General features: G+C 31.6%; 1 protein-coding gene across 1 annotated transcript in view; it reads left to right on the forward strand.

Annotated features, from left to right (window-relative positions):
- LOC114333435 (WD repeat-containing protein 18) overlaps window positions 1-18,284 on the forward strand; it is a 67,510-nt gene extending 49,226 nt beyond the window's left edge. The window contains exon 3 of the mRNA XM_028283303.2: window positions 17,609-18,284. Within this exon, the coding sequence (XP_028139104.1) occupies window positions 17,609-18,276 (668 nt within the window). The 3' untranslated portion in view covers window positions 18,277-18,284. The remainder of the gene's footprint in view (window positions 1-17,608) is intronic.
- Window positions 18,285-20,454: the final 2,170 nt, after the last annotated feature.

Here is a 20,454-nt window from a genome sequence, read left to right on the forward strand (position 1 = left end):
TATGAGATGAAATATTTGGACAATTAGTTGCCTGGTGTCCAGTTAATTTGCATTTGAAACATGTATCGTTTTGGGCTATAAATATGCGGTATGATGTTTGTTCTAACTCGACAAAAAAAGATTCAGGTAATACAAAGTTGTCTGGCAGAGGTGAAATGAAAATTTGTCGTCGGAAGCTTAGAATGTGACTGAAAGCAGGATTGGTTGCTCCTATTCTTAGGTATGATATGTCTGATAGAGGATTTAGACCTAGTTTTATTAATTCGTCTTTAATTAAATTCGAAGGTATACTTGGACATACACCGGACAGAATTAAGCGGACTGATGGAGTTATTAATCTTCTTGCTTCTAGTATATTTCCATTTACTTTTATCTTCTTTGTTTCTGTTAGGAATTTGTCTACTAAGTTTTTAGATGATAGATATATGCATATTCTACCGTTTGATATACGGGATGCGAAAATTATATTTCTTGGTTCTATATGCTGACTCAATCCTTCAAGATAGTCATTGATTGTACAATTCTCTAGAGTGTTAAATAAAATGGCTTGATCTCTGTCTGGAGTTAATATATTGCGTGGTTGGCTAACTGCTTTTGAATATGATGCAATTTGTTGTGGTTGACTGGAAGATGACATCTTTTAAATTTATTTAAAATCCAACTCCGGTGCTGTCTCACAGCTTTCGCTGTGACACCCGTTCATGGAATTGGATAATGTAGAGATAATTGTCGTGATTTATTGAAATATTCAATCCAAATAGACACAAATAATAAATTTCATCTACTTACAATTAAAATATTCCGTATACAAATCACTTTCACTAGTACTTTTATATTATCTCGGGGGATCCTTGTTATCGGTAAATGTGAACATTTTAATGAACAATACAGATAGTCCAGAGAAATAAGGTTTTTGTGGCGACACTTGAGTAGCCAGGTTGCAAATGGGTTTTTTGGGTACTACATATATTCCTAATACATTATAAATACAAAAATGCCCGCCACAGTTCGGACGAGAATTTTAGTTATTAACAAATAAGGGTCAAAAATAGCAGTTTTTTCGTTTAAATCGCTAAAGGTAAAAATAGGGTGATTAAATATCTTATTTAGAGTATTCTTCTTTTAGTAGATGAGCAAAGGTGTAAAATGACAGTTTTTGAATTTTGGTCCGATAATTTGTTGCTTCGCTAATTGCAAAAAAGACTAAAATTTCGAAAATAAAAAATTTGCTATAACTTTTGCGAAAATGAACTTAAGACTTTGATATTGCACGAAAAGTTGAGTCAACCAGTACATATAATGCCCTAAAAATTTCAAGATTATTCGGCGATTAGTTTAAATTCTATTCAATTTGTTTATACCAAAGAGCTTTTTTTGCAATGTTATTGTTCAGAAAATAATAACGATACAGCAATTCTGTGGAAACCTCTTGAAATAAGAATACCTATATTTTCAAAATGTTTAAAAAAATCAATAAAAAGTCATTTTTATCAAAATCCACAAGGAAAAGAAAAAGTTTTCCTGTAGTTGGCTGTATACCATCAATCACAAAATTGGAAAGAAATCCTTTGTTAAAGGTATAAAATTTTTTTTTATTAAAAATCCCTTAAAAGGGCTTCATCACAACAAAACGTTTTCGATTTTTATAAAAAATCATCATCAGTGTTCGATCTAAAAATAAGTATAACCGATTTAATGAATATAAAGTTATTATTTAAATTTTGACAAAGGTTAGAGCAAGTTGGTTATACTTACAAACTGGATGCTAGCTGAGCCACAAAAGAAAAATATCTGGGTAAAAACCCTTTACATAAAATATAGATGCCTTAAAAGTGCATACTTCAAGAAAAAGGCCTGTGATGGTCACATGGCAAACAGGATAATGCCCTAAGGTAAGGTATACAGGTTTCCCAACACGTGGGATCCAAATTGAGTTGATCACATTTCAATGACTTAATGGCAACTGAATGCGAAATGAGTGATGTTTCTGAAAGGTGTCAAAAGACAGATGGACAACGTGACGTGGAATTTACCCTGTATTACGACAGCCAACTAATTGTTAGTAAAATATTTAATGAAAATTTACATAGTAATAACAAACATCAACAAAGTTGTGGCTATAATTACATTTAAGTAAGTACCTTGAATATGTAAGATGAACGTAAAGTATGAAATGTTTTTTATAATGAGAAATAGCCAGAATCTATGCAGCCATCTATACATGTTCCTATTCAAATTGAAGTAAGTCCAACTGTGCTGTTGAAAATTTGATTTACTATGAATTAAAAGGAGTGTTTGGTTTAATTGTACCAATGGCAGAGTAAATTAGAGAGTCTGTGGTAAATGAAAGTCTGATATTAAAGTAGTGTTGAAATTAAGATAAGTTGTATGAGTCACAGGAGGAAACTGATATGATATAATGATATGTGAATTAATTGGTTAAGGTACCTGAGTGTTGATATTGGAAGTGAAGAAGAATATCAATTGAACTAATAACCTGGCAAAAGTATGAGGTCCTTTTATGTAACATAAGCATCTAGGGCTAAACATGTTTATGAAATAGGGATTTTTTCTATTTTTTATTTTTTTTTTATACCAAGTTATCGAGTTGAATTGAAAAGGTTTAAAACTGGATGGATGTATGAAGGTGTATTGGAAAACAAGCAATATGTGTAAAATTAGAAGGTAGTGAATAATTTGTGATTTGATATCAGAATTGTTTACTGTAATGAGGTGTGATGAAAAAGGCTGGGCGCCCCAGAAACCAGACCCCACATCCTATGGATAAGAGAGTGGAAGAATTAGTATAAAAACCTTTTATAAATATTTTTCTGAAGTTTAGTTGGACCTATAACGAAAACCTGATCAAATGGCAATAAGTTACGAAATTGTGTGGAAGAGATCAAATAGTGTTAGAGTTGTGACTGGTCGATTTAGTAAAAACTGTGGAAAAAGTTAAAGTAGATTATTTTGGAACACTAGTAGAAGTTAAGGGATAATGAGTTGATGTTAGAAATGTCATCTGTTAAATAAGTAAATATGGAGGAAAAGTTAATATAAATGAAAAAAGAGTTTGGAAACAGCAAAGAAGTTTGGAAATTTAGGTTAAGAAAAAAGTTGACGATGTAAGGGATTGAAGTCACGATTGAAAGACACATGGCGGTTAACACAGTTAGGGCTACTTTGCTTTTCTCTAATTATTTCCAAGTCCTCGTATAGGTCCAGTCTTAAGAAATTCTTTTGAGGTATGTTGTGTATTAGAGAAACATTTTCCGGAATGTTAAGAGTATGACTGTTTTGTTTTAAATGTTGAGAAAAGGTGGAAGTGTTCTCTCTTTTTGTGTGTTCAAGGGAACGAGATGCTAGTGACCTACAAGTTCTTCCTATGTACGTAGCATCACAGTCAGAGCATTGAAGTTTATAAACCCCACTACGATTCATGTAGTTGATAGGGTCTTTGGAGTTGGAAAGACATTGTCCTAAATTATTGGAAACTTTAAAAGAGATGTGTATGTTGTCAACTGATCTCTTGATAATATTACTGATATCACCGGAAAGGCTCTCTTGATGGAAAGGTAATGAAGCATAAATGGGTCTGGTGGTCAGATCCCTGGGAAACGCAGCCTCCCTCAGAACCCTCAGTTGTCTCTTATGAAGGAGTTTGGTTATAAGGTTTGGTTCGTAACCGTTATTGAAAGCAATTTGTTTGATAGTGTTAAGTTCTTTAGTGTAGTTAGATTGAGATAGGGGGATGGTTTCTAGACGGTGTATGTAACTATGGAAGGCAGAGTATTTATGTAACATTGGATGGTTTGAAGACAAGGGTATGACATGATCAGTTTGTGTTGGTTTCCTATAAATACTAAAATCGAAGTGGTCATTCAATCTGGTGGTGGTGAGGTCGAGAAAGTTAATTGAATTGGATGATTCAAGTTCCAATCTTGATCTTCAAGTTAATTGAATTGGAACTTGAATCATCCAATTCAATTAACTTTCTCGACCTCACCATCACCAGATTGAATGACCACTTCGATTTTAGTATTTATAGGAAACCAACACAGACTGATCATGTCATACCCTTGTCTTCAAACCATCCAACGTCACATAAATACTCTGCCTTCCATAGTTACACACACCGTCTAGAAACCATCCCCCTATCTCAATCTAACTACACTAAAGAACTTAACACTATCAAACAAATTGCTTTCAATAACGGTTACGAACCAAACCTTATAACCAAACTCCTTCATAAGAGACAACTGAGGTTTCTGAGGGAGGCTGCGTTTCCCAGGGATCTGACCACCAGACCCATTTATGCTTCATTACCTTTCCATCAAGAGAGCCTTTCCGGTGATATCAGTAATATTATCAAGAGATCAGTTGACAACATACACATCTCTTTTAAAGTTTCCAATAATTTAGGACAATGTCTTTCCAACTCCAAAGACCCTATCAACTACATGAATCGTAGTGGGGTTTATAAACTTCAATGCTCTGACTGTGATGCTACGTACATAGGAAGAACTTGTAGGTCACTAGCATCTCGTTCCCTTGAACACACAAAAAGAGAGAACACTTCCACCTTTTCTCAACATTTAAAACAAAACAGTCATACTCTTAACATTCCGGAAAATGTTTCTCTAATACACAACATACCTCAAAAGAATTTCTTAAGACTGGACCTATACGAGGACTTGGAAATAATTAGAGAAAAGCAAAGTAGCCCTAACTGTGTTAACCGCCATGTGTCTTTCAATCGTGACTTCAATCCCTTACATCGTCAACTTTTTTCTTAACCTAAATTTCCAAACTTCTTTGCTGTTTCCAAACTCTTTTTTCATTTATATTAACTTTTCCTCCATATTTACTTATTTAACAGATGACATTTCTAACATCAACTCATTATCCCTTAACTTCTACTAGTCTTCCAAAATAATCTACTTTAACTTTTTCCACAGTTTTTACTAAATCGACCAGTCACAATTCTAACACTATTTGATCTCTTCCACCCAATTTCGTAACTTATTGCCATTTGATCAGGTTTTCGTTATAGGTCCAACTAAACTTCAGAAAAATATTTATAAAAGGTTTTTATACTAATTCTTCCACTCTCTTATCCATAGGATGTGGGGTCTGGTTTCTGGGGCGCCCAGCCTTTTTCATCACACCTCATTACAGTAAACAATTCTGATATCAAATCACAACTTATTCACTACCTTCTAATTTTACACATATTGCTTGTTTTCCAATACACCTTCATACATCCATCCAGTTTTAAACCTTTTCAATTCAACTCGATAACTTGGTATAAAAAAAAAATAAAAAATAGAAAAAATCCCTATTTCATAAACATGTTTAGCCCTAGATGCTTATGTTACATAAAAGGACCTCATACTTTTGCCAGGTTATTAGTTCAATTGATATTCTTCTTCACTTCCAATATCAACACTCAGGTACCTTAACCAATTAATTCACATATCATTATATCATATCAGTTTCCTCCTGTGACTCATACAACTTATCTTAATTTCAACACTACTTTAATATCAGACTTTCATTTACCACAGACTCTCTAATTTACTCTGCCATTGGTACAATTAAACCAAACACTCCTTTTAATTCATAGTAAATCAAATTTTCAACAGCACAGTTGGACTTACTTTAATTTGAATAGGAACATGTATAGATGGCTGCATAGATTCTGGCTATTTCTCATTATAAAAATCATTTCATACTTTACGTTCATCTTACATATTCAAGGTACTTACTTAAATGTAATTATAGCCACAACTTTGTTGATGTTTGTTATTACTATGTAAATTTTCATTAATTATTTTACTAACAATTAGTTTGCTGTCGTAATACAGGGTAAATTCCACGTCACGTTGTCCATCTGTCTTTTGACACCTTTCAGAAACATCACTCATTTCGCATTCAGTTGCCATTAAGTCATTGAAATGTGATCAACTCAATTTGGATCCCACGTGTTGGGAAACCTGTATACCTTACCTTAGGGCATTATCCTGTTTGCCATGTGACCATCACAGGCCTTTTTCTTGAAGTATGCACTTTTAAGGCATCTATATTTTATGTAAAGGGTTTTTACCCAGATATTTTTCTTTTGTGGCTCAGCTAGCATCCAGTTTGTAAGTATAACCAACTTGCTCTAACCTTTGTCAAAATTTAAATAATAACTTTATATTCATTAAATCGGTTATACTTATTTTTAGATCGAACACTGATGATGATTTTTTATAAAAATCGAAAACGTTTTGTTGTGATGAAGCACTTTTAAGGGATTTTTAATAAAAAAAATGTTATACCTTTAACAAAGGATTTCTTTCCAATTTCATTTTTATCATTCCGAAAACATTTTACTGAAGTAGAATCATTTTTGGCTTCTAAACAATTTGAATAGCTTTGTTAATATTGACTGTAGGGTAAATCTACTTTGGGATTTCAAAAGCTAGTATTTTTACACGAATTTAAAAAAAAACTTTTTGCGTAGGCTAATTACGGTCAAAGTTAGCCATTTTTATTATTTAATCCACAGTTACTTCTGTGTACATAAAATTCTCCTGTAACAGTGCTAGTTACCATACTCCTCCGAAACGGCTTGACCGATTTTTATGAAATTTTACACATATATCCTGTAGGACTAAGAATAGGTTTTAACCTATTTTTCATACCCATAAGTTCTAAGGAGGGTTGTCCCCCTGAAATTTTTTTTATTTTTTTGGACAAAATTGTCTATCTTAATTTTGTATTATGTAGCATTAAAAAATACATACAACCCTTAATTTTCACTCTTCTATCATCAACCACTATTTTTCAATAGCCATCTATACCGACAAACCAGACAAACCGACTGTCCAGAAACTCTACCGACAAACGAAGACAGAAGCTTCTTCAGATAATTTTAAAACAATTTAACCCAATTCGCTTAGTCCGAAAATGCTTCCTAAGGGAGATATAGCTCTTTGAAGATGGCGTCTTGTAATTAGTTTTTCTTAAATACCTCCAGAACGCCTCTATTTAGAAAAACAAAAATTGGTACGCGTATTTATCTTCCAGAGATAAGTCTATTACATTGATTGCGAATTTCTAGTACCGATCATAGGCGTCCGTTTTGGGTAGGGCAACGGTTATTTTATCGCCCAACTTTTTTGTCTTTACTTTTTAAGCATTTTTGACTCGGAATTATTAAATTATGAGGTATTCTAGTACTAAAAGGTACTCTTGCTTTAAGTCGATAGGATACACCGTTTTCTAGACAAATCGATTTGAAAATTGTTCGTTTTTTGAATTTAAAATTTTTTTTTCAAAAAAACTATTTAGAAAGACGAAAACTGGTACATTTATTTATATTCCAGAGATAAATCGATTTAATTAATTGCGAATTTCTAGTACCGGTCATAGGCGTCCGTTTTGGGTAGGTCAACAGTAATTTTACAGCATAACTTTTTTGTCTTTCATTTTTAAGCATTTTTGACACTAGATTATTAAATTATAAGGTATTCGAGTAGTAAAAGTTACTCTTGGTTCAAGTTGGTAAAATACATCGTTTTTTTTTTAAATTTTTTAAAATTTTTTTTTTAAATTTCCAGAACGAAAAACTTTCAAATCGATTTTTCTAGAAAACGGTGCGTCCTACCGACTTACAGCAAGAGTACCTTTTAGTACTAGAATACCTCACAATTTAATAATCCAGTATCAAAAATGCTTAAAAGTTAAAGACAAAAAAGTTATGCTATAAAATAACCGTTGCCCTACCCAAAACGGACGCCTATGACCGGTACAAGAAATTCGCAATGGATGAAATCGATTCATTTCTGGAAAGGAAATATGCATACCAATTTTCGTTTCTCTAAATAGAAGCGTTCTGGAGGTATTTAAGAAAAACTAATTACATGACGCCATTTTCAAAGAGCTCTAGCTCCCTTAGGAAGCATTTTCGGACTAGGTGAATTAGATTAAATTATCTTAAAATTTTCTGAGGAATCTCCTGTCTTCGTTTGTCGGTAGAGTTTCTGGACACCCTGTATATTTACATCTATAAAATTCTCCTGTCGCAGTGTTAGTTGCCTTACTCCTCCGAGACTGCTTGACCGATTTTTATGAAATTAGATATGTATATTCGGTAGGTCTTAGAATCGGTCGTAATCGATTTTTCATATCCCTAAGTGATAAGGGGGGTTCCCCCTAATATTTTGTAATGATTGGTAGGGGTATGTATACATAACGTACTTTAAATAACTACGAGTACATGCAAATTAAAAAAAATATGATCAAAATCACTCAACAAACTCCGGAGATATTAATCGCAGCATATATGTTTGAAGAATCAATTTAATTTTTTGAGTGTACGGATTTTAATATTTCCCCTCCACCGACTACGAATCGATTTCGTTAGGACGTCATTTTTAAAGCTTTGGTAACCACTCTGTTAAAGATCAAAGTTTACTCAAACTTGTACACATAAACTATATACCTTTAACTTCAAAATGGCGCTAGCTAGGTTGCTTAATGGTTATCAACAAAGTAGCTGTGAATTAAATAAAAAAAAGTGGATAACTTTGACCGTAATTAACCTAGGCAAAAAGTTTTTTTTTTAATTCGTGTAAAAATACCAGTTTTTCAAACCTCAAAGTAGTTTTAGTCTACAGGCAATATTAACAAAGTTATTCAAGTTGTTTGACATAATTTTCTTAAAAACTCCTCACCCCATTCTCCTTCAGTCACTGATTTAAAAATGTTTTGTAATCGTTTGGCTTGATTCCACATATCTTTAATTGGTGTACTTTTGTTTAAAGTTTTACAAAAATTTCTCCATACATTACGCTTACTGTCTAATACAACTTTTTTTGGTTTTTGCTACACATTTATTATAATTTATATACTTTTGTATATTAGACTGTAGTTTAAACTTGCGTAAAGCTAGTTTTTGTTCTTGTATTACCTTTTTACAATTGTCATTCCACCAAGTTTTTCTAAATCGTGGATTAGTCCAGAGCTGAAAGTATCTTTAGTAAAAAGATAAAAAAAGTATCTAAGATACTAAAAGTATCTTAGATACTTTTATTTAAGATACTTTTTGGTTCATTTAAAAGTTACTTTTACTTTAGATACTTCTTAAAAGTATCTAGTATCTTTTATCTTTAAAAGTATCTTTAGATACTAAAAGTATCTTAGATACAAAAAAGTATCTTAGATACAAAAAAGTATCTTAGATACTTACTCAGGACCTGAGAAATAGATACTTTTCATGATCCGACAAGCTTCGACCTGTCGCGCCGGCCGTAGCGGGAGAGACGATGTGTATTGTTATTTGCATCCCGCCCGCCGGCCCGCAGCATTATCCGTTATCCTTTACAGCGTTAAGTTAGTTTGCCTTTGCCGTTCGTACTCGCTAAAGGAAAAAATATTAGTGCACTAGAAAAGGTAAGTTCCTTTCTTTGCTTTTTATAACCTATTTTAAATTTAAATAAAATGTTTATTTGTTTAAATTTAAAAAATGAAGTGATTCAATAAATTATGATCCCTGATCCCTGCAATGTAGAGTAGAATACCTAAAGTCCTATGGTCAAAGAAATCAAAATAAAATTAACATTACGGTTGTATCTACAGGGTGCAGGGCGCAAAATATATATCCTGATCTGATATATATATTGACACTTATCTATAATAAATATCAAGATCAAGATATACATCAATATTCTATTTCATTTCCTACATTTCAGACTTATAAAGTTTGACGGGAATTAATGTTTTTAAGTTATTTTATAATATTATTGCTTTTCTGTTTTTATTTTGATTTATATTGAAGACTTAAGAGTGTATCAATTTATTAATTATTTAAGAAGGAATTTATGGTTTTGTTTCAAAGACATCAAAGGTTATATTTTTGTTAATTTTGTTTCTTATTTTTATCTTTTATGTATCTATTAGCATTATTTGTTTTTTCGCTTTAGCGTAATATCATTTCACATTTTACTAGCATACTTAATTTTTTATTTAGTTTTACATGTTTTTTTTATATTTACTTTTGAATAAACTTATTATTTCTGCTTTTTTTCCATTTTGTAACTTTTTTCGAAAATATATAAATATCACATTTGGATATATATCAAATATATCCGATATTTTGATATTTATATAAACTATCATGATATTTTTGTGCTCTGACAGGGTGTCCCAATTCCCAATGGTGCAGTAAAGTTCGATATATCTGATACTGTACAAAAAAAACCTATTTATAAAAATTGTGGACAACTTTAAATATCACATTTTAAAATTATTTACTTTTATACAGGCAGGGTGTTTCATATTTCCAGGATTAACTAATTAATATTTTTTTAAATGGAACGCCCTGCCCCTGATGTATATTTTCATCTTTTTTTATTCTTTGCATTAAGCCGATTCAAACAATCTCTAATACTTGGGGTCTACAATTAGAAGTTTTAAGGTAGAATTCCGCACCAAGCGACCGAGACAGGAGACCGCGACAGGCGACAGATAGGTCGCGATAAACGATAGTTGGTCGCTCTTCTCGGTCGCGGGCTGCAGAACTACCCTGATATAATTGCATTGAGAGCTGTCGTGGGGAGACCTCGCCTATCTGTCGCCTGTCGCGGTCTCCTGTCTCGGTCGCTTGGTGCGGAATTCTACCTTAAGAGATACAGGGTGTTAAAAATCTTATTTTTTGAAGTTTAAGTAGTTATTGCAGCGTGGTCCTTGTAAAATCATTCAAAAAATAATTATAGTAGTGCTAACAAAATTAGGGTCGGGGCCACATAAAACTTGACAATTTTGTTTCAGATGGATATATATGAGAATTGTCATGATAAAGAACTAAATGTCGATGTTGACATGACATTTACTGAACCTGAATCACCTGAACCTGACCCTTTTACACCAACTGAAGATGAAAAAGACCCTACATATGTTCCTGAAAGTCCTGAAACAACAACAAAAAAGAAGTTCAGAAAATTTTTTGGCGGTGCCTCCTCTTCAAAATCTTCGGAAAAAACCTATGAAAATCAGGATTCAGATTCAGACAACTCGGCTGCTACTAGTGCTACTGCTGCTAGTAGTTTTACTAGTTCTGTTTCTGTAACTAATAGTCAATCCTCACATCATAATGCAGCAACCTCAAATCTCTTTGATGGGAAATATTTTGAAATTACGCAACAAATGTTAGAAAAACTTGACGGGACAAGAGACATTATAGCTAAGTGTAGAATGTGTTTACCTAATAATAAATATTTAAAGGGAAATTCAGGTTCTACTAGTAACTTCTTAAAACATTTTAAAACGAAACATTCAACATTTTATAAGGATTATTTAAGTTCTAAACTTACGAAAAAACTGGAAATTAAAAATATCAATGATAGGCAAATGAACATTAGACAAATGATTACAAAGACCGAAAATGTTACACAGGATAAATTTAACAGAAGACTTCTTCAGTTTATTGTAGATACCATGTCACCTTTGTCGTTGTTACAAAATCGTAGCTTTTTAAATTTATTTAAGGGAATTACTCCTTTAAAAATCATATCCAGGCCTACAGCTGTAAAAAAAATTTCCTCTATGGTGTCTGAGAACAAAGAAAACTTAAAATTAACATTACATGATATCCGTTACGTCTGCACGACGGCTGACATTTGGTCATGCAAAACCCGAAGTTTTCTTGGTGTTACATGTCATTGGATTGACGACAAACTTCTACGAAAGTCAGCACCGCTAGCATGTAGAAGATTTTCTGGAGCGCATACACACGACCGTATAGCTGAACTATTAGAAGACATACATACTGCTTATAATCTACATCCAAATAAAGTGTTAGCAACAATTACTGACAACCGCTAAAATTTTGTCAAAAGCATTTGGTGTTTTTGGTATCAATAATGTTTTACACTACACTGGTGACGACGGTGAACATCAACAACAAGTGCCAAAAGATGATATCGACATCATTGAGGAAGATCAGGAAGATATTTTGGAGAATGAAGAGGATATTCCTGACATATTTGAAAACGAAAATTATCTCCTTCCAAATAATTTAAGTGACAATAATTTGATCATGATCATACCTACTTTATCTGAACACATACGTTGTGCAAGTCATACACTTGCCCTAATAACAACTACTGATATTATGAAAATAATTAATTCAACCAGTTCTCTTAGATCAAAACATGAACAAGCAATAGCTAGGTGTAATCAATCATATATGGAAAAAGCAGGTCGTCCTAAATCAGCTGAAGTGATAAAAAAAGTATTAGGACATACTTTAAGTTACCCGGGTGTGACTCGTTGGAATTCCATGTTCGATGCTCTGAACCAGATTCTTAAGTCTAAAGAAAAACTGGAATCTCTATACGAAAAATTAAATTTTGCAAAACAAGATCGGCTCAGAGATACTGATCTAAATTATTTAGCAGAATTATGCCAAATACTAAAACCGTTTGCTTTGGCACTTGACATTCTTCAAGGCGAACAAAATATGTACTACGGTTTCCTTCTACCATCAATCGTAAGCTTGTTTGTTAAAATTGAAAAGCTTAAAACCAATAAGTTTAAATATGTGGAACCTATTTTGAACGCTCTGACAGTATCTTTAAACTCCAGATTTGAAAAACTTCTTAAGTTGACTAACCAATCTGCAATAATTGCTGCAGTTACTAATCCTTTATTTAAAACACGTTGGCTTACTACATTTCGAGGAATCAGGAATATCGAAAATGACCTTAGTGAAATTAAGGATTTGGTAATTACAGAAGCTATAAAAATTATGAAGGAAAATGAGGAACAATTAACACAATTTGATGTAAGTACAAATAACATTACTACTGTAATGAAAAGTAACAAAATGCAAAACGACTTCTTTGAATTTGATATTAACTCCGATCTTCAAACGCAAAACGAAAACACTGGCTATACTGATTTAGATTATAAACGACAAGCTGAGCTGCAACTATTACAATATTTGGCCGATTCTGAAAGCAACATACAAATGTTAAAAAAATATAATATTATAGAACAATTATTTAAAAAGTTCAATACGCCATTTCCTTCTTTTGCAGCTGTTGAAAGAATGTTTTCTTTTGCAACTTTTATTAATTCACCCCGACGTCATGCCTTGTCTGATCATACTTTTGAAAATTTAGTTTTACTAAAAGCTAGTGGTTATACTAACTAGTTATTAGCTACCAAAATGTTACTATTTTTTATATCCTATCCTATTGTGTTTAAAAATTTATTTATGTTGAATGTTCTGTTTTTAATGCATAATGCATCTTATGCTGTTTTTAACACATGAATTTATGTTTATTTTATATTGTTTTGAAAATTTAATGTTTGATTTTTGTTTTCAATACATAGTTATTAGTTTGTAATAACTTAACGTCTTTTATTTCTTATCTACCCCAAAGCCCAAAGTATACGATTTCAAAGAACCTGCTGGGTTAAACTAAAATTGTATGATAATTTAAAGGGTTAGAATGATGTTTTTAAAACAAAAGTATCGACAATCTACTGTAGAGTACCGAGTACCTTTATATTATACCCTAAAAGTATCTTAGTTACTACAAAAGTATCTAAGTATCTTAGATACTAGAAAAGCATCTAAGTATCTTTGATACATAAAAGTATCTTACATACTTAAAAGTATCTTAGATACTTAAAAGTATCTTAGATACTCAAAAGTATCTTAGATACTTGAAAGTATCTAAGATATTTTTACTCTAAATACTTTTCCGGTATTTTGTATCTTTAGATACTTTCACAAAAAAGTATCTTAGATACTTAGTATCTTAAGATACTTTTTGCCTCAAGTATCTTAAAAGTATCTAGATACTTTTAAAAAGTATCTTTTACAGCTCTGGATTAGTCCATGTTCTCTTCTCCGGTATACATATCTTACAATATTCGTTTAATTTATTTAAAAATTGTTGGTAACTTAAATTATTATCAATTTCCATGAAATTATCAGTGATAGAAGAGAAAAGAGACCAATCCGCTTTATTTATGTTCCATTGGAATTTTGTATTTACACATTCCGCTTTATTAACATTAATATTTGACTTAATAACAATAGCAAAATGATTTGATCCTAATGTCGTCCACAACATCCCAATCGAAAAAATGACTATTATTTGTTGAGCATATTGTAAGATCTATTGCAGATTTATTATTGCTATTCGGTCTACGTATCAAAGTTTCTTTACCATTATTTAAAATTACAAGATTGCAGTCCTCAATAGCTTCTAACAGATTTTTTCCTATAGTATCTACAATACTACAACCCCAAACATAATTGTGGCTATTAAAATCACCACCAATTATAAAAGGCTTCTCTAGAATATTAAAAAACTTTTTCCATTCATTTACTGTGATTTTAAGATTGGGTTTTACGTATATTGAATAAATGTTTATCTTTTTGCCGGATTGAATTTTAATTGATATGCTATTGCACATTATGTCATTGATATGGTGAAAAGTAGGACTGTTGTAAAATTTAATTAATTTTTTCAAAAGGATGGCTACATCATCATATCCATCATCTCTATCATTCCTAAAGACATTATAACCAGTAAAGTTAATAAAATTACTTTTTTTTAACCAAGTTTCTGATATTAATTCTATATCTATTTTATTGTCATACAAGAATTTTTCTAAATAACCCTTATTTGTTTTAATTGATCCCGCATTCCATTGAAGAAATGAAACGTTAGCCACCACGAGGTAATAATAATTGTGAAATATTGTTTTTTAATAATTCCAACTTTTTTTGATCTAAATTGTGATTCATTTGATTTAATTTTATTTAATTTAATTCATTTGTATTTTGACAACGGCACCCGATTTGGGCGTCGAAACGTTAATAAAAATCATTTTTTAATAATATTGTGGCTTATTTCCCATTCTAAATAGTTTAAATTTGATTTAATGTTGCTGAAATAAAGTTTACTATTATTTCTCCTATATTATTTGGAATATCGTTTTGTGTTTGTGTGTTTTGTTAGAATAAATGGGATTATTAAAATTATAATAAGGCTGACTTTGTACTTTTGGTGTTTGCAAAATTTTTCTGCGTGCTTCCATTGTTTCTTTATCTACACTACTAAAATCAATACTACTTGATCGTTTTCGTTTAGATATTGTATATTTATTTTAAGTATTTTCTTGTTATTTACTTACTGTTGAATAATATTTTTTATATTTATTATTAGCTTCATAATATGTTATATTTTCATTATTCATATTTTTTAATATATTCCTGTTTTTGTCTTTCTGTACAATCTGCTCCCTTGTCAGTAGCTTTGTGTTTTCCTTTGCACAATACACAAAGTAAATTATTCGGATTGAAACAGTTAGATTTGTTGTGTTCTTCGCCACATCTTTCACACCTATCTTTTCCTCTACATTGGGCACTTATATTCCCAAATCTCAAACACTTTAAACATTGGATTATTCTGGGTGTATAATTTTCCACCTCGTATATCATTTTTTCTATTATTACATTTTTGGTATAAACTGACCTTTAAAAGTGACAATTACGGTTCCTGTTTTTACATAAATAGTATTACCATTATCTTGAATCACTTTCCGCATAATTCTTTTTACATTTAATACTTCGAACTTAATTCCAAATCTAGGTTTAATTAATGATAATAAATCATTATCTTCTATCTCTTTATCTACCAATTTTATAACACCTTTCTTTTCTATATGTACTATATAAGGTGCATTATCTCCAAATTGACATCTATGTTTTAATCTTAAATTGATTACTTAACTTAAATTTTGCTTACCTGACTTATCTGTTTGATTTAAATTTAACAAAATTTCATCGTTATTGGAACTAAATTTGTTACCTACCTCAATAGTGCTACTTGTTTGGTTTTGTTTGTTTGTTACCTTATTATTTACCCTATTGTTATTTTTATTTAATTCCTCATATTTCCATTATCCCATCTCCTTCCATTTCTACATAAAATGTCCCTCTATCTGGAGGTTCGGGTGCACTGGCGAAGCGTCCATGTCACCACTGTTACCATTGGTAACAGTTAAAAATTTTGCAATAAATATTTTATGACTGTTATGAAATAATTCCATTTATATTTTTTACCAACAGAAATATTTGTTAAAATAGTACCTAATTCAGTAAATAGCCAACTAGACGCACGAAAATATTGGCGAGATATGTGAATCCATTGCACGTTATTATATACCGTTACCAATACTGGCAGTGGTAACGCAGGAGAAACCGCGCTACCGCTCGGGACTAGCTCGTTTCTGAAAATTTTGAAGGAGCGACGGCTCTGTTAGAGACAGCGCGGGCACGCTGTGTATATCAGTATTGTCACCATTTTGAGGATTGGTAACATTAGTTTAGTACCTATTACAGATTACAGTGTGCGTGCATTTAAACATGCAAGAGTGTTGCTACGTATTGCGTAATTGATCAACTACTTGAAAAGTTATTCTCCTTGTATATTTTTTTATATATAATTTTGAAGAAAAAAATATGATATTATTGAAAGTGGAAGAATTAAAATATGAATAAAAAATAGTTTTCAAAATCTATGCTTTTTCCTACTTGTTCATTTTTTATGTTAATTTTATGGCAGAATAATATGTTTAGTTTGTTTATTATTTATTGTTATACCTGTTACATATACATAATTACATACATATAATTTGGGAATAGTGATTTGTTTAATTTTATCCCACAGGATTTAAAACAAAAACTTATATTTGGGAGGTTCAAAATAATTTTTTTTAAATAAGATTTTTTTACATCAGGTTTGGTAACACTTTAGAAAAAGTCACGCGTCGCCACTGTTCGGGTGGTATACCTTCCATGTTATTTGTTTTCTGAAATTTAACTAGGCGCGAAATTTCACACTTTCTTACAGAGAATTGGTTTAGTACTTCTTTATACTACTCGTAATACTCAAAAAGTTAAGAAAAAACCTTAAAAATTAATAATTTTTAGTAGAACTTCTAAATAAACTGTCTTTCAATTTGACGTTTATTTGATGATTTTTAATTATTTTATGATTTTTTATTATTTTAATGATTTTTAATTGTTATCTTATGTCTATGTTTTTGATAATTTTGTGCTGCTTTATATTTGATATTAAATTTGATTTATTAAAAATAAAATCCGACAAGATCCTGGGACAACCTGAAGCAGCGTTCTACGTTAAATATTCACTTGATTTCTATCTAAAAACAAATCAAAACATAAACCTAACCTTACAATCCTTAACATAACCACAGAGTTATCTCACAACTTGGGGTTTAACGTCGCGTTATAAAGTGACAGTTGATATATCAGATAACTCAAGAACTGTCAAGAAATAACGCAAGTAGTTAAGTTAAATATGATACATCACACCAATTTGAGGATTATAACTTAACTACAGGATAACTTTACGTTAAGGATAACTTCGGTTATCCATCACAGGGCTGATTGTCTATTACTGCATACAAATGCTTTTTTGCGTAAATACCCTTTAGTACCTAATGTTTAGGTATTTGTACTGACTTCTCATTTCAGTCAATTTTTTTTAACTAATTAGCTTTTTCTTTTTAGGATGTTTTGGTAGGAAATCCCGTTTTGCAACAGTCTCTGTTGATAAAACTTGCCGGATCTATACCTTGTTAACCGGCGAATTACTTCAAAATTTAACTTTCGGAGAATGCTTGAATAGCGTAATATTTGATTCATGGTTTGGTTCATTGTTCGTTGGCTTGGAAAATGGGGATATCCGTTGTTACAATCTTAAGGAACCAGTGAAAAGTTTAACTCATCACATAGACGAAAATACTTCTTTGGTGTTTAAGGGACACATTGATAGAGTTGTATGTTTAGCTTTAAACATTTCCCAAACGATTTTAGCATCCGGAAGTCTTGATTGTATAGTTTACACTTGGGATGTCAGACGCAACCAAATACTTAAAACGTTTAAGCACTCTAGTCCTATAACCAATATTCGATTTGTTGTAAGTTATGAAAACTTTTTTGCAGAGACAATAGTACCTGAATATGCGGTAAAAAGTTTAGAGAGGAATTTAGATCATTCTTTGGACTTAGTAGAACCTATTTTACAAAAAGCAGATATAGAAGCAGATAAAAACGATTTTAAAATACGTAACGATGAAAAGATGAGAGAAGTAATCATTGAAAATATGACAATACGAGCTGCCAATAAGCAGTTATTTGACACAGTTTTGTCTATTGAAAGAAATAAATTAGTTTAAGAAGGAAAGTGTTGAGTTGAAGTCTTTACAGAATATCTCTCAAGGTTTAAAAGCCTTATGTTAAACCTTACACATATAGGGCTGGATCCCGCGTACCAAAAAAAAGTTGATTAATAGCAAGCTGAAAATTTGCTAATAGCTTAACGGTGTCTCGTCGGACAAACTTTGATGTATGGGAACACTGGAACAGGGGAAGTTTTAATTGTGGAATAGGTTAAAAATTTGGAACCATGTCTCTACGTCTACGAAAACTATCCACGTATTTTGTCGGACAGAACTTCCAATTGATTTGTTACCGTTTCATTAAACTCTCATGAAAAAATCACACTGATATTTATCACCAACTGGGCATTTTAATAAGTCCGACACGTAGAACATGTCAAATCACAGGAATTATGATAGGTGATAAATAGCAGTCTGATTTTTGCATTAGAGTTTAATGAAAGGGTAACAAATCAATTATAAGGTCTGTCCGACATAATATATGGGACGTTTTCGTAGTCTGACGTTCCAAATTTTTAACCTGTTCCACAATTAAAACTTCCCCTGTTCCAGTGTTCCCGTACATCAAAGTTTGACCGACTAGACACCGTTTAGCTATTAACAAATTTTCAGCTTGCTATTAATCAACTTTTTTTGGTACGTGGGATCCAGGCCTAATATTCAATAAACACTCCTATGAAGACGTCGCGTCGTTTTGAAATCATTATTAAATGCTTCATGTGGATTCAAGTTGTGGTGCTCAAGCGGACTAAAATGGATACAGAAACATTTGCTTAAGTAGACTTAATGTAAATAGGTAATATGGTTGTGATAGCTTTTACGGCAATATTGGTTCTTTTTAATGATTTTTATTAGTACCTAAAAATATACCAGTTATACAATCTTTTTATTTTATAAATTGAATTAGAATATTTTTACATGCAATTTTACGTAATCATATAATTTTTGACTGTAAATGTAATTTTGCGAAAATCGCTAATATGTTGCATCTGTTTTGAAATACTAACATGAAAACATCAATTTTGTTAATTTTTACTAAAATGGAAACCACAGCTAATAGAACCTAAGGAAAAAATAACTTTCTTCAAATTTACATAACAACTTTGCTATGTCTAATTCAACTAAAATGCCTACGATAGTTTCTGTAGACACATTCAGGTCTACGCACCGACATCCGAATCAATTGAAGAAGAAATAGAAAATTTCTACCAGACTCTAGAAAACTCTCTAAAGCTGAGAAAAAAACATGAGCTAACTATCATCATGGGCGATTTCAACACCAAAATAGGACAAGGTACAGTCGAGAATGTTGTGGGGTCATATGGTTTGGCACAAGAAACGAAAGAGGAGAAAGGCTGATACAATTCTGCCAAGAGACGGATGTGGTTGTAACGAACACATTTTTTAAATTACATCCAAGAAGGCTTTATATACATGGAAAAAACCCGGTGATACCCCAGGGAAAATCATAAGAAACCAAATTGATTTTATCAACATAAGCAAAAGGTTTAGAAATTCTGTCACCTCAACAACAACATATCCAGGCGCCGATGTCTTCTCAGATCATAGTCTGTTAGTTGCAAATATCAACATACGACTCGAAATAATTCATAAGAAAATGAGACCCAAGATAGATATAAAAAACTACTGAAAGAAAATAACATCCAGGAAAATTAAAAACAGAGATTAATAAGAATTTTGCGAAAATAGTTGAAGACGCTCCTAGTGGCATAGAAGAACAATGGAACGAAATGAAGACATGTATTAACACACTTTCACATGAATATCTTAAATCAAAAAGAGAAAAGAAGCAAGAATGGATGACAGATAAAATATTGCAGATGATGGAAGAGCGAAAGAAATTAAAAGGTAGAAATGACAATGAATACAAAAAGTTGCATAAGAGTATACCAAAGGAAATAAAAGGGGCAAAAGAAGCATGGCTGATGGAGAAATGTACCGAAATTAAAACACTACAACGTAAACATGACGATTTCCATATGCACAAAAAGATTAAAGAAGTACAGAACATCAGAAAACAACGCAATACAGGCATAGTCGTAGACGTCGAAGGTAGGATTTTGACTACAATTGAAGATAAATTAAGAAGATGGAAAGAATATATGCAAGAATTATTCGAAGATGCTGCACGAAGTCTGTATGAAATAGACAATC

Source organism: Diabrotica virgifera, chromosome 3, assembly GCF_917563875.1.
Source record: "Diabrotica virgifera virgifera chromosome 3, PGI_DIABVI_V3a".
NCBI lineage: Eukaryota > Metazoa > Arthropoda > Insecta > Coleoptera > Chrysomelidae > Diabrotica > Diabrotica virgifera.